This window comes from Aphelocoma coerulescens, chromosome 6 (genome assembly GCF_041296385.1).
Source record: "Aphelocoma coerulescens isolate FSJ_1873_10779 chromosome 6, UR_Acoe_1.0, whole genome shotgun sequence".
Taxonomy (NCBI): Eukaryota; Metazoa; Chordata; class Aves; order Passeriformes; family Corvidae; genus Aphelocoma; species Aphelocoma coerulescens.
In genome coordinates, this window is record NC_091020.1 from 24,828,391 (window position 1) to 24,842,690 (window position 14,300).

Here is a 14,300-nt window from a genome sequence, read left to right on the forward strand (position 1 = left end):
TGCTCACACCCAACAGCCTCCTCCCAGCACCTCTTTGGTCAAGACACAAGACATTCATAAGGTCTCATTTGTTGGGAGGTGCTTGCATTTAAAAATGCCTATTCGTCTCTTGTTTAAAGATGGAGTAGTTCCATGATCTGCACCTATGGAAGAAACTGTATTTCAAAGCTATTTGTTATCTTAAAAGACCCTCACAGCAATCATGAAAATCTTACTTATTTACCCCATCCCTTTTTCAAGTGTCATAAAGCTGGTCTTTGTTAGAGGCTGTAACTGGTGACTCCCTCGGAATATTCCTTTGCTCATTGCATGCACACTCCCACAACATCCAGCTCCAAACAGAAGGAAGCATTCCTCTGCCATTCTAAAATCAAGCAAGAAGATGGCCGAGAACAGAGTCCCTTTATGCAGCTCAATTTGTTCAGAGAGCTGCTTCACATTCCTCTTTGTATGGGGTAAGTGGAGAAAGAGTGTCCCTCAGCCACAGTTTCCAAGCCCTGGCTGCACAAACAGCCCAGCACCAAAAAGCAGAGAAGAGGAAAGAGTCCCAGAAGGAGATCTGGCAGCATGGAGAGCTGGGACAGCCAAAGGAGGGAGCCTGACCTTAGTGCCCCTTGCAGGGATGGATGACCATGTCACTTGGGGTTCTCAGGGCAGGGGGCCAAAGAGTCCAGCAGGGGAGAGCATCCACAAATGACATCTCAGCTATACTAACTCAACTTAATCGCTTTTCTCATGATGTCATGGCAGATCAGCTCCAACTTGCCCCCAGAGCCACAGGAATGGAGAGGCAGCAGTTTCCTTCGACTCCCAAATCAGTTCCTTGCATCTCTTGTGCATGAATTGCAATACCCTTTCATGTAAACTGGTGCACTGAGCCCAAAGCTCTCCAGGTCTCCTAATGCTGTTCCAGGTCAGTGCTAAATCAGGTTATCCCAGAGACTTCAGCAACGTTTTTTAAAGATTTTTACATGGCCCCAAAGCCCCCAGCGCTCAGGATGGGGCTGAGGCAGAACTCCCACACTCAGCTCTGCCTTCTATCAAGTCACTTGGAGCTTTTTATTTAAGGTCAGCCCCTCTAGAGAAGGTGCTGCTGCCAATTTAATTCACGGGCTCCTGTGAACAACACTTACATTTAGGAAGTCCTAGAAGTGCAGCCCAGACAGAAGCTTTGCAGGAGGTTAAGAAGACCAAGTGTGCCCTAGTTTATTGTGTAGGGCCAGCACCTTGTACCACACTTGCCTCTTCATTACCACACCCCACCTCAGGGAAATTCAGGGAAAGGTACCAAAAGTATTGGCCTGCAAAGGTAGCTACCATTTGATGCACAGGCCATCGGGGTTAAGCAACAGCTTCTCTTTAGTGCATCACTTAGCTTATTACAGGATGGCAGCTTAAAAGCCCTCATAATTAACCAACAATCAATGTAGGCAGTGATATTCATTGGAGTCCAGCATGTTACATTCATCTTCCTTTCCCTCCCAGAGACCAAGCCACTGCAGTATTCCTTTATCATCTTAAAAAGCAAGAAGAAAAAAATCCTCCCCTCCCTGCACACAGGCCAGAGTTTTCCAGGAGTCACTATTGGTTTGAAAGGCTTCTCTTTGGATGCCCTGAATGCAATTTGAAACATCCAAGGTTCCAAACAAAGTCAATGAGAGTTGCAGGTGCTCAATGCTGCTTGGGGAAAAAAATAAAAAAATTAAAAAATAGAAAGCCCTGACACATCCAGCTCAGAGCAGCCAGACCCAGAGGCCCATAATTACACGTCCCTATTGAAAACACATCTGTAAAAATCACTAAGAGCAACATGGGGAGGGGAAAAATTGGATTTACATAGTTTCAAATCAGGGTTTTATAGGACATTTCAATCCAGGATTTTAAAAACAAAAACACTGAGGTACAGCCTTTGAGGCAGCCCAAACCCAGACACTGAGAACATTTTGCATCAGAAGCCTCACCAGAGCCTTTTGGAAAAGCACGATAAAAGATTCAAACTAGCACAGAAAAAGATGCCCTTCCACTCCAGAAAAGAACCCCAATTCTAACTGTGTATTTTGACCAGTTGCAATGAAAGAGAAAGAAATGTAATACAATTATCAACTCATGCTGGAGATGGAGCTGTATAAATACAGTCAGAGAAGAGCAGTCATTTTAACTGCAATACTATATAAGGCGGGTCTTTCCAGTGCAAAGGAAAGAAACTGATGCTTATCTCCAGCAGGATTCAGCAATAAAAAGTTAAACTGCTACACAGTTTAATGCCACACAAGATAAATAGATGGTTTAACAGAGGAAAGCAGGGGGTAAGGTCCTCTCTAGAATCATGCAGTACATACAAAAAGTCTGGTGGCTTACCTGATTTTCTCTTTGAAGATCCATAGTCCCTGAAAAAAAGACAACAACAAATAGACATGGTTAGAGCTGGGAACGGTGGTGAGAGAACGGGTGCCTCCCAAATTTCCACCCATATGCTCAAGAGCTCCTGCTGCGCCCTCCCTCCCTTAAAGCGGAGGTGAGGGCGGCCGGGCATGGGCGGGCGGGGGCCGGGGGCGTCCCGGGCAGCACCGGCCCATCAACAGCACCAGCTGGGGCTGCTGCAGCACCGGGGGCTCGGGAGCATGTGATCAGCCGGGCAGAGCGAACCATCCACAACCAGCAAGGCAGGGGAGAGGGGTGTCATTTCTTCCCCTTTAAATTGTGCTATTAAATGCACAGCTACTGAATTAACCCTTAACGTCCCCCCGGAGAGGAACGGGAATGTGAACTGCTTGCTGCAGGGATGCGGCTGCTCCAGGCTGAGCTGGCGTGGCTGGCAGTCAGGAGGCTAATTAATTAGTGAATAACCTCCAGTCCTCTCCTAGTTATCTCTGACAAGCACTTGGAAAGCACAAGGAAAAAAAAAAACAAAACAAGCCGCAAACTTTGTCCTTTCTTCTTTCATCCAGGATAGAAAATGCACCCTTACTTCTCCATAGTGATTTAAAGGGTGCTGGCACCTCTACTCACGCAAAACAGCTGAAACCCCAGACAGCTGCTGTAGGAGGGGAAGAAATTACAGACGGGAGCTGCAAGAACTGATTAGGGATAAGCAAAACTGAGGACAAAAATGCTTGGTGATAGCTGTGCTTCCCCCCGGTGCTCTCCGGAGCCTGTCAGACCCAGCCCTGGCATGGTCTGCAGGGGCAGGAGCCCGGCAATGACAGCCTGGGCAGAGGCAGCATCGCTGTGCGGGAACAGTGCCCGCAGCACCGCCACACCCCACACATGGCAGTGTTAATGTTGGCAAAATCACCCGGTGGCAGGTTGTCTTTGCAGGGATCCCACCAGAGGGGCGGGCAGTAGCCTCTACATTTTCGGGATCAGAAGTGGGGTTTTGTCTCTTGCAGCTTGCTCCATCCTCCAGAGGATCAGAGAAAGATTATCCCAAACTATTTATTTAAAGTGAGTTTGGGGACTCAGCTGTAGAAATAACACGTCTTAAGGGCAAAGTTATGTCTACCCATAAATTCTGTTTCTCCCAGATTTTTGTGTGCATCCCCATGCCTTACATGTCTAGGATTTACTTCCAGTGAGTAATAATTACTTGGGAATTTTTTTGCACCCTCTTTTAATTTCCCAGTGTAATTTCTGCTTCAATTAAATGGTTGTTTTCTCAGCCATATCTGCAGCTGTATTTGATGTGATGATGCTACTGCTCATGAATAAGTTGCTTCCTCTACAGAAGTGGTATCATATGCAAATATAATTCCTGCTATATGGTGCCTGAAACAGACATCCCTCAGACCAAGCCAGGAATGGTACAGTCCCCAAAATGTAGTCCTCTACCCCAGCTTAGTTCCCACACCAGTCTGGAGCTTTGTGGAGCTGTCAATACAGCTCTCTTGGCATGTGGAACTCAATTCACATGATTAGAAATGAGGTAATAATTGACTGACACAGTTAATAAGAAGAAATTAATTTATCATTATAATATAGTTATTTGCATCAGTACCACCACCCAATTCACAAGGCTTAATGAAAGAAAAAGAAAAGCCAATCAACCTATGGGGCAAGTTTTCCTCTTTTCATTTAGTCTTTCTGTAAGTTTTGAAGTCAACTTTAATTGGGTTCTGATTTTGGAGTTCCTGAAAAAAACCCAGGTACCCCATGTCTACCTGTGTTGTCACTTTTTTTTACACCCACATTTCACTCATTAAGTCAGGGGAAAGCAGTATCAAATAAAATGGAGCTTGAAATAAAATCTTCATCTCCCCAATGAAACTCTGAAATCCAAAACTTGTTTCTCCCAGCAAGGACAGAAAAAAAAAGTACTGCTGAAGTAGAAAGCAAAGCAGATACAGCAAATAATCTCTCTGGCTGTGCAAAGTGCTCTTTGTGTGCATATTCTTCACCTCTGTTCTGCTAATGAAGAAAGCCTGTGCTGCTGCTTTGCGAGGAGCCCTGTCTGACTCCATGTTTGTTTTTTTTTAATATCTTCCTATCCTGCATATGATTCATTGATGTATTTTCCCTCTCCCAAGTGATGATATATAAGGTTAATACCTCTCAGCCTCACTGTTTTCAGTGAAGCATTAGTGTGAGGCGGAAGTATTGGTTTATGTCTCCAAACCAATAAAGGAAATTATTTAATGGTTTCTCTTAACTGTAAAAATTTCCAAGTAGAAACTCTGATCTTCTCCTGAAACCCAGACTGCACCTGGCACACTGTTAGCCCTTAGATCAGACAAAAAATGTAGTGCTGCAGAAGAAAAACCCTTCCCAGGAAAGGTACAATCATTGCCGGATCTTTAGCTACATAGGGAAGCTGACGTTCTTTTCAGCTCTTGCTCTTGTTATCTTTTCATCTTTATTCACACACTATTTCCATTCTCTTTCCATTTCTATATGAGAACAGACACCACCATCCTAATTCCACTGCCAGCCATAGCTACAAGAGTAACAATGAAAGCAGTAGGCAGAACTAAAAGTAGCTCTGGCAGGTCCCTTTTTCAGTAGCCAGGATCACTCCATACTGAACAAATGCCTTTCTCAAAAATAGTATATTTCTAGCCTTTTTTGAACTAAAATCTAGCAATTTTGTTTAAAGTCTTCTTGTGGGGCACCACCTTTAGCTGACAGTGAGCCTCATTACTGGCAAGGAAAATATTTCCTGCTGCTAATGATATTAAAACATTGCTGGTGTCAAGGTCGTCACACAAGCTGGATACACTCTTCTTCAGTGACAAAGGAGAGGGAAGCTGGATCTCCTTTCTCATCAGCATTACCCCAGGATAATATTACTAATTTGAAATCTAGCTAATCTTGGAAGACCACGAACATTGCTATAGAGCTGACTGCCTTGTTACCACATTAAGCTATCCACAGTCAGTCTGGAAATTTCTGAATCATAAAAAATATGTTGAGTTAATATGTCACTTGCAATCTAATTTAAATATGAAGGTTATACTAACAATATTATGGAAAAGTTTTATGGCACATCTTTTCTCTAGGGACTGACTTTGCTGCTGTTATTCACTGAGAGTTAGTAAACACTGATGTGTGTGTACACGTGTTTCGACCTATCTAAATACATACAGATACACACAAAGAGTGGCACAATCGGAAAGTTGTTTAAAAAGTGAGGAGTATCCTGACACTTGTTCAATAGAGACTAAGAAATGTTCCAAGTGGAGAAGACTGGAGGTGACTAGGTGCATTGACAACAGATTGTGCCTATCTGTTTTCTAATTCACTTTGATTTGTATCTGTCCCAGAGGGTTTCTCCTGCATTGCCTGTGGAGCTCTGGCAAGTCTGCAGAAGCCTCCTGCAGGAACAGCTTCCCTTGGAGGTGAGGGGTTCAATCAGGGGACCTCATCCCTGTGGGACCCATGGTGCAAAGGCTCTTTTAAAAGTTTCTCTCCCTTGCTGTGGGACAGCAGATGCAGAAAGTTCACTCTCTGGGATTCCTCCTTTTCCAGATACGTCACACTTTAGCCCAGGGCCTCTGCCTGTCAGTAAAGCAAGGCTCAGCTTCAACTCATTTACCAAAGATTTCAGACAACCCCGAGTTTCAACTATGAGAGAAAACGGTGCCTGCAAAACATGAGGAGCTGTCAGACCCACGGAGCAGCACGGCTGGGGGAGCTGCACAGCAGACATTGCAGCAGACCAGACAGAAGCTGAAGCAAGAGTAAATCATCTTTCTGTCTCTTTTTTAGTATTTGCTGTCCAAAGGAGATGAGACAGTGACAAACCCTGAGTAATGGAGGTCAGTCTGTATCCTCGAGAGTATTTTAATACATAAATTGAAATTGTTCTGTATTTGTTGGCTTTTGTTAATTCATGTTTAAATACATCACAGTCATTTCTGTTCCCAGGCTCCTTAATTCCTAAAAGTCTCTAGTGGTGTGGGCAGACTGTGGTGGAGATATAAGACATTTCAAACAAACAACTCAGATTATCATTTAATCACCAGTGATTTGCCAGGCAGATTAAAAGCACAGAAATATTTTCACAAGGAAGTCCACTCTCTCCTTCCCAACACTTACAGTTTGCAGTCAGTAATGAAGATGGCTTTTTCACGAACTATTTTTCTTAGCACTGAGATCAGATTCTGTGACACTATTTTTAAAGTAAACCAATACAAAAATACTTTGCTACTACTCTTTACATGTACAGAAACTTGAGCCTTGAGAATATATTTGCATCTTGGAACTCTCCTAACTGATTTTCCTCAACAGCCAGACTGACATTTTCTATTTGAGATAAGGCACAAAACCAGGTGTGACTGAGAACTGGCACCTGTCTGTCACCAAGAACTATGGTTGGAGGAGTACCTAAACACCTTAATATTATCCAAACACTCAGGAGCTGCATGGAGAGTGCAGGGTTGAAATTGGTATTCATGGTACTCAGAGTGCAAAAGTTGAACCACATGCGTGAAGGCACCGCCATTCCCACTGAGCTCTGAGACCCATATGACATGTAATTAAGCAAAATTAACTCTGTATGTTATGGATTGGGAATAGAAACTCAAACACATGGATGCACACAGCCATACATTTTCTCCCTTCAGCATTCCATCCTCTGATATCATGAAACCACAGCTGATCTCTTCCCTGAGCCAAAGAAACAGATGAAGGCTTTTTTCCTTCTTCTTCTTCCTTTTTTTTTTTTTTTTTTTTTTTAGAAAGTATTCTGCTCGTTTCCTGATATAAATCATTGCATTGTGGAACCCTCTCCAACATGAATCTGTCCTTTCTGAGCAGAGGTCGAGCTCTCCAGCCCTGTGAGAAAGGGCCCCATTGTGGTGGTCCCGAGACTCCAGAATTCCTTGCCGCAAGCAAAAGGGACTTGTGGGGCAAGAAGAGAATCTGTCGACCTGACTTCAAACCCAGGCATTTCTCACTAGCTGGATGTGGCCTCTGCTGCTGCTAAGAAGGGTAAAACCACTGTTGTGCAATCAGATCCTTAAGAGAACTGGGACAAAACAAAAGAGAGGATTTTGCCTTCCTGCCACCTTTCTGTTGTCTTCACAGTGTGTCTGCAGAGAGAACAGCCCAGCTTTATATAAAATATACTTCTGCTTAGTGACTTTCTCTGCATCACATAGCAAGGGTTTCTTTAAGTTTGGCTCACCAGGACTGAGCTGGAGATCCTGATTTAGTGTTTTAGTGACTTCTGACAGCTTGATTGAACCCAACAATGTAAAAGTGAACCCAAGTTCTCCCTGTGAAATGCCAAGCATGACACTGGAAAACTTATTTATTAATTGCAGAAGAGATCTTCCCTATACCAGTAACCTTAGCTTGCACAGAAAAGCCAAGGTTGGAAGGAGATGGACACTCTCCAGCAATGCTCCCTATACCTCAGTCCATGGGTTTCTACCATGCAGCAGAGATGCAGGACAAGGAAAGGCAGTAACTTCTGTTCTGCACTCATCCTGGAGACTAGCCCCACACAGCACAGCTTGAGCTCTGCCACCAAGGTGCAGGGGATGCAGACAGCTCCAAGACAAGTGACATCCCCATGGGCCATCTCAGCCTCACATGGACACACTATGCTTGAGAGCAGCAGCCACCATTTCTTTCTTTGTGTAGAATGGGTGTTGGAAGGACAAGAGATGGGTTTGAGGCACCCAACCCCTTCCATAAATGAGTAGGAAATGCCACAGATTTCTGTCCCAAGATTCCTCAGCAGTGAAGTTGATTGCTTGGCTCCAGAGAGCAACTTTAGTATTTGGCTCAGGCTGAAGAAATGCAGAATTAGCCTCTTGCATTTTTCACAGTTATATTTTTATGATGAAATTATCCTCCTGGAGGAAGACAGAGCTTTGGAAACGCACATTCAGCATTTCACCAGGCTGTGACATATGGGGCAGGGCGCTCTGACAGCAAAGCCCAGCCTGTCCGGCACCAGGGAGAGATGGCTCGGCACGGGCTGGGAGCTGCAGAACACTGGAGCAATGAGCTAACGCCATGTGATCCTCCAATGCAAGGCCCAGCAGCCTTGAAAAAGAGAACACAAATGTTTATAGCAAGTTTTTCCTGGAAAGAAGTATAAAAACAAAATCTTGCCTAAGAGTCACATCCTCATCTGTTTCTGGTTTACCTTGTTTATTCCTACAGATGGCAAGTTTCTCCACAGGACAGAAAAATGTATTTACCTTAGCAAGAACACTGGGTGGAGGTGTTCTTCACCTCCTCTAAACTGGCCCTGCTTGTCCCTTGTGGGGAGGCCAAATTTATCTCTGTCTTTCAATGACCAAGCATGTGTCACTTTATTATAGCCTTTACAGCATAAATGCTGAGTGATAAAAACAAGTTAATAAAAATTAATCATTCTCATGTGGAGGTTTTCCAGTTGTGCTCTTCACTTGGGAATTTTATTACAAACATCTACATGCAGCTACAACATGTTTAAAAGATGCATCTAATCACAGTTACAAATTAAGTATTGAGTATCAGAGTCATAAATTCAAATGTACCTTATAAACTGGTCGGGCTAATGAGCTTGCATATACATCATATGAATCTGATTAAGAGCTTAAGAAGGCTGCACAGGCTTTGAATCTTTACTTCATTTTCTTGAGCCCTCCCTGATCTGAGGGTGGGTGCCTCAAATTCTTGTTTCTGTAGGAGATGTGGGTCCAGCCTCTGGTTAGCAACCACATGGTCCATTTGGGTTTCTGAACTGCAGCCTGAGCAGTTCCTCTGCTGTCCCTCTCCAGGGACACCTTCTGCTGTTTCAGACTAACTCTGCCCAGAGCTCTGTGTATGGTGCCTGGCCACTGTCTTCTCCATCTCCTGTCTCTATGGATGACCTCCTCAAAAGGAGACATTACCCATGGCCTGCCAGGTTGTGCCTGCTCATGGGAGGCTGGATACCATCACCTCCACCACAACATTCAGGGGACCAACAACGTCATCCCCTAAACGCTCATCCCAGAGAGTCCTTGGAAATGGAGAGAGGGCAGGAAGAGGAGAAAACTCCCAAGTGACAGACTACCAAGCCTCAACCCCAACTCCAGACATAGCTTGTCCAAAAAGGCTTTTGCTGCTGAATTACTGCACCAGGAAGAATAGCTGGAGCACAGCAGTTTAAATCAAAGTAAGAGAAGAGCTTCTGCATGTAATGCCGCTGAATCATGGTACTCACTGGTGTTAGACTGTAATCACCAAAACTAGGCATGGGTTCAAAAAGCAATGAGATAAATTCATGAAGCAAGGATAAATGGTGGCTATTGTACTCCATGCTCTGGATGTTTTGACCCGAAGAGTCCCATAGCGGCTGAATGCCAGAAACAGAGAGGATACACAAGGGAAGCTCACTCTGTATTTGCTTTGTTTCTTGTATTGGCTGTAAGCCACTGTTGGAGACAGGAGGCCAGATGGGGCCCTGGTCTCACCTAATTGTGGCCTTATAGCATATTCTCCTGTAAAAGATCAGACTGGATTAGGATAAATTACATCCAAATCACACTGCATTACTCAGCACATTAAATTGTCCTTAATCACGTACTTTGATGGTCTAGAATCCTGCTTAAATTTACCTCCTGTGCATATTTCTGTGCCTATTGAAATCACTGCTGAATTTCAACTGTACATAACCAGGCTCTAATGAAAAGCCAATAAGGCTCTTTGATCAAGCTTTAATAGGACTCATCATGGGGACATACTCTACTGTGGCAAATGGTTTCCTCATCCTGTCTCTTTCAGAAATGTTTTGTGAGCCTTTAAAAGCAATTTAGTCCTGATTTATGTTAGCTAAGTGATTTCTGTTGCACATGTGAGTTACAAGAAAAGGGCTCTCATTTCTATTTGCTACACTGTTCAGGAAATCAGTTATAAATGCTGTAGTGCCTTCAATGTCTCTGACTTCAATGCAGCGGAAACCAGCAATCTGAGTGAATACTTCATCATCCCCAATTCTCCCATATGTGTGTCCAGCACTTAAAGAGGCAACCTATAGGATATTTTTTTGGTAAAGGGTACTGAGACTCGCCTGTCTAAGCTGTTTATCTAAGCTGTTTCCAGCAGATATTCAAGGAAACAAACATGAAATTCTTTAATAGAGAGAGTATGAAACATATTGATGACTATCTAATAAAATTAAATGTGCATTCAATAGGAGTGAGTCACCTCATCACACATTTAGAGGTGAGGAATGTAGAAAGGGTGACTGAGCAACCTCATGCAGTCAGCCAGGGGTGCAAAGCAACCCAAAAGTTTGATGGCTTGACCTGACCTGCTAGTGGCATCCAACCAACCCCCAGTATAGGTTAGAGCAGATCTCTTCACACCAGGGGACAGATGCCAGCAGGAGCCACTGCAAAGTGCCTGTGGCCAGTGGTGTAAGTGCTACAGCTGCTGCTGCTTTGCTTGTGGTGTTGCTGAGCAAAGAAATTCCCATTTCTTCTTGCTCCTCATCTTGGGCAGAGTGACCTGAGAAAGGAGAAGGAACCCAAGCAACAGTGGTTTGGGCTACCTTCCTCCTGCTCTCCCCTCTCGCTCTTGAGAGAAAGCCCTTGCGACACACAATTCCCCTCGACTCTCACACACCACATCCCACCTGTGAACACAACTCCCCATGATGAATCTGCAGGGGCTGGTGACACCAAGCCCTTGGAAGACCCACAGGACCAGAACCCTTTCACAGGAAGACAAAGCAGAAGATCCTCCTGTCTGCCCTTTTCTTTCTGACTGCCCAAGCAGTGATGATACCCACTCACAGCCTCCTCTGAACACTCTCCTTTGCCCCATACCAGCCTCAAAAACACCCCACTGTGGATGCTGGATTTCCTCATCGCTCCCTGGGATTCTCCACAGCCCATCCCAGTGTGTGGTGCAAGTGCTGGCAGGAGCTTTCATGCTGGAGGCTCACACAGGGAAATCCCAGGCTGTCACTGGCATTTTTGACATTTTAAAGTCTCTAACTTGGCAAAGTAAGAAATGATTTACAGGCATTTCCAGACATGACCCCAGTCCTGCTAGACCTCTGAGCTCCCAGTACAAAGGAGAATGTGCCAGATGCTTGGTATTGGACAATTTTGCATTTTTTTTCTGATGGTGTTCTTCTGGTGTGTAGTACTTCTGTGTACTCAACTGGTTTTTTTAGCAACATGATGCTTGGGCTTCTCTGTCTGGCTGCTCCTGCTACATGTCCAAGGGCAGTAGGACTTGAAAGATTAAGACTGCAGTGTGCACAGACAGCAGATGGCTATTGCATCTGTACTTACTTTGCACTGCTAAATACCCTATTGCCCTACCTAGTTTTACATCCCCTTTTAGTGGGAGATCTCTCCCAACTTTTTAAAATCATCTGTTGCACATATGGCCCTAGGAATGGTAAATATTTTTTCCAAGAGAGGCAAAAACTTATGATGCATGTGGGAAGACAAGATCAAGCCCACAGTATGAACTTCAACTTCTTCATCTGGTGACTGTATTCTTTCCTTTCCTCTTTACATTTCCTTCAGTTAGAGCAGGGAGATTAAAGCAGGGCTCCTTCCCAAATCTGCCTCAGCAGCATGTCCTCAGTTAACTGTCTTGCAACATCAAATGTCTTTCCAGCATACTAAACAGTGTAGTTCTCTGTAAGACACCAATTTTATATTACTTGGAATTGTTTTCTGCCTGTTTCTACAAAGCAGCACATGGAAATACCTTTCAAGTCATCGGGTTCTTTAATTTACTAGTCAAGAGACATAAATCATGGCATGTAAGATCTACTGCAAGTTCATGAACTCTAGGAAATTTCTCTAATCACTATCCTTTGAACTTGAGCTTTTTCAGACACTGTAAAACTCCAAAACATAGCTATTAAATGCATCTAGTAAATTTTGCTGGATTGGCAACTACTAAAAGCAGACTTGTCTTCCCTGATTACCTACCAGGATCAGGCAGTCTTAAAACATCCTCTGTGATGCTAACATTAAAACATAAAAGAAAAAAGAAGTCTTGAATTTGTCTTGCCCAATATAACTGTTTGGATTCATTAAATGATTCCAAATTATCACTGACAGGCACCAATTATGACAGAAAAATAGAGACATCTTCCCAAAGATAAAACCTTTCAAACACTAGGGTTATTTTTCAAGGTAATGACCAAACCCCTTTCAAATACCCAATTCTGATAGTAGGTCCAACTCTTTTATGCTCTCTAAAAGATAAAAGAGCTAAATTACACAGCAGCTGGAAAGAAGCATTATGAAGTTTCCAGAGTATTCCACCCTAGGAAGTATCAGACCCACTGAGATTTACTGAGCACTCCATGAGTGAATGGAGATGTTCTTTATTGTATGAATAATAAATTTAAAAAAGCTATATACCTCAAGATGGTGCAAAAGATTCTTTCAGTCTCAATGCTCAATTCATTTTGGGAAGGGAAACAAAGAAAACAGCTATTTCAGCCTGGACAAGTATAAGATTCCTGAGACTAAAGATAGACAGATACACCCTAAGTTTTGTAGTCCCATACTTAAAATTATCAAAACTTGTAGTGAATTTTGCTTGATTGGTATTTGACAGATTATAATACTAAACTAAAACTGACTTTGCAGTAGCAGAAGATGTTTTTGCTATTACATGTTTGGATCCATCCTAATACTTTCTTTTGAGCCTTACTCAATTAAAAGAGCAAATTAAAAAAATCATGCTACCCTCAAATATATGCTTGTATACTTGCTTCAAAACACCTCAAATCATGTCAACTCACTTTCTAAGGTGACCAGCATAAAATATTAAGTAACTCTGGAAAATAGAAGAAATTATCTTTCTATATTCATTTGCAACATATGCAGATTGCACACACCATGAAACAGTGCAATGTCTGAATAGACAAAAATTTTGCTGTCCAGTTCAGATATAAATTTGGATGTTTTTCAGATGTGCTCATGCAGAAAACACTCAGTGTCTCCTTGTCCTTTTTATGTAAGTCCTGTCCAATTCTCCATGCAGACATTAATTTTTAATTCACCTTGTACATCTCCGAAGAGTGTGTGTGGCATTTCCAGTATCTTTTTCCATGTTCTACAGTCTTAAAAGTGAAGAGGCATAATGAATGAATGTAATTATTTCCATCCATTCAGCTGGTTATAGGAGCAGACCTTTTAATTCAGCTAAAAGAGAAATTACTTTTTCCTTCAAAATGAACGATGATTCAGGGAGTATTTCTGGCCTGCAACATGAGGGATCTCTATTTTTCAGAGCTAGATGGCCACTGGCAGTGTATTCCTGCTTTAACTGTTCATGTTATCTGATATGTAGATATCACATGTGGGCGAAGGGAAAATGCCGTTGATTGTCAGGCATTACACCCCCTCCTTTTCGGTTGTTGATCTCACTTGCTCAGTAGCTCCCAAGCTTGGAATATCAATGAGGTTCTGCAAATGTCATGCCCTGCAATCAGCTTTTGTGCACTATTTTCTCCCTTTGTTACCTGAAATGCCAGAAGCTGGACAGTAAGAAACCATACTCTCAGCAGGAACATTGCCCTTCCTACCAAGGCAAGCCACGATGTGCCTGGCAGTAGCATCTACTGCAGGATGACAAAAGCATCCCTGAGGTCCTGGGAGGTTTGTGCATTCTGAAGTTGACACTGTGGTGTCCGGTTCCGAGCTGAATTCAGTGCTCTTTTGAATAATCTCTCATTACAGTAAAATGCTGTGAGATTCAAAACTAGAATCTAGGCACACCAGCCAGGAGATGCAGCTGTGGGGATTATGAATCAGAGCATGAAAGGGAGTGTCCTACTGCCAATAACCTACTTATTAACAGTTTCTTCCCCAGTCATCCTCTGGGACTGGAGCTAATTCCTG

At 43.3% G+C, this 14,300-nt stretch overlaps 1 protein-coding gene across 11 annotated transcripts in view; it reads right to left on the reverse strand.

Annotated features, from left to right (window-relative positions):
* Positions 1-14,300, reverse strand: part of SH3PXD2A (SH3 and PX domains 2A) — a 255,167-nt gene that overhangs the window by 93,240 nt on the left and 147,627 nt on the right. For 8 of the 11 annotated variants that reach the window (XM_069019941.1, XM_069019939.1, XM_069019938.1 and 5 more), the window contains exon 6: positions 2,359-2,387. In XM_069019941.1, the coding sequence (XP_068876042.1) occupies positions 2,359-2,387 (29 nt within the window). Of the gene's footprint in view, positions 1-2,358; positions 2,388-2,606; positions 2,648-2,731; positions 2,802-2,999; positions 3,185-14,300 lie in introns of those variants that run through there. The other 3 variants (XM_069019949.1, XM_069019948.1, XM_069019946.1) reach the window with 3 other exon arrangements.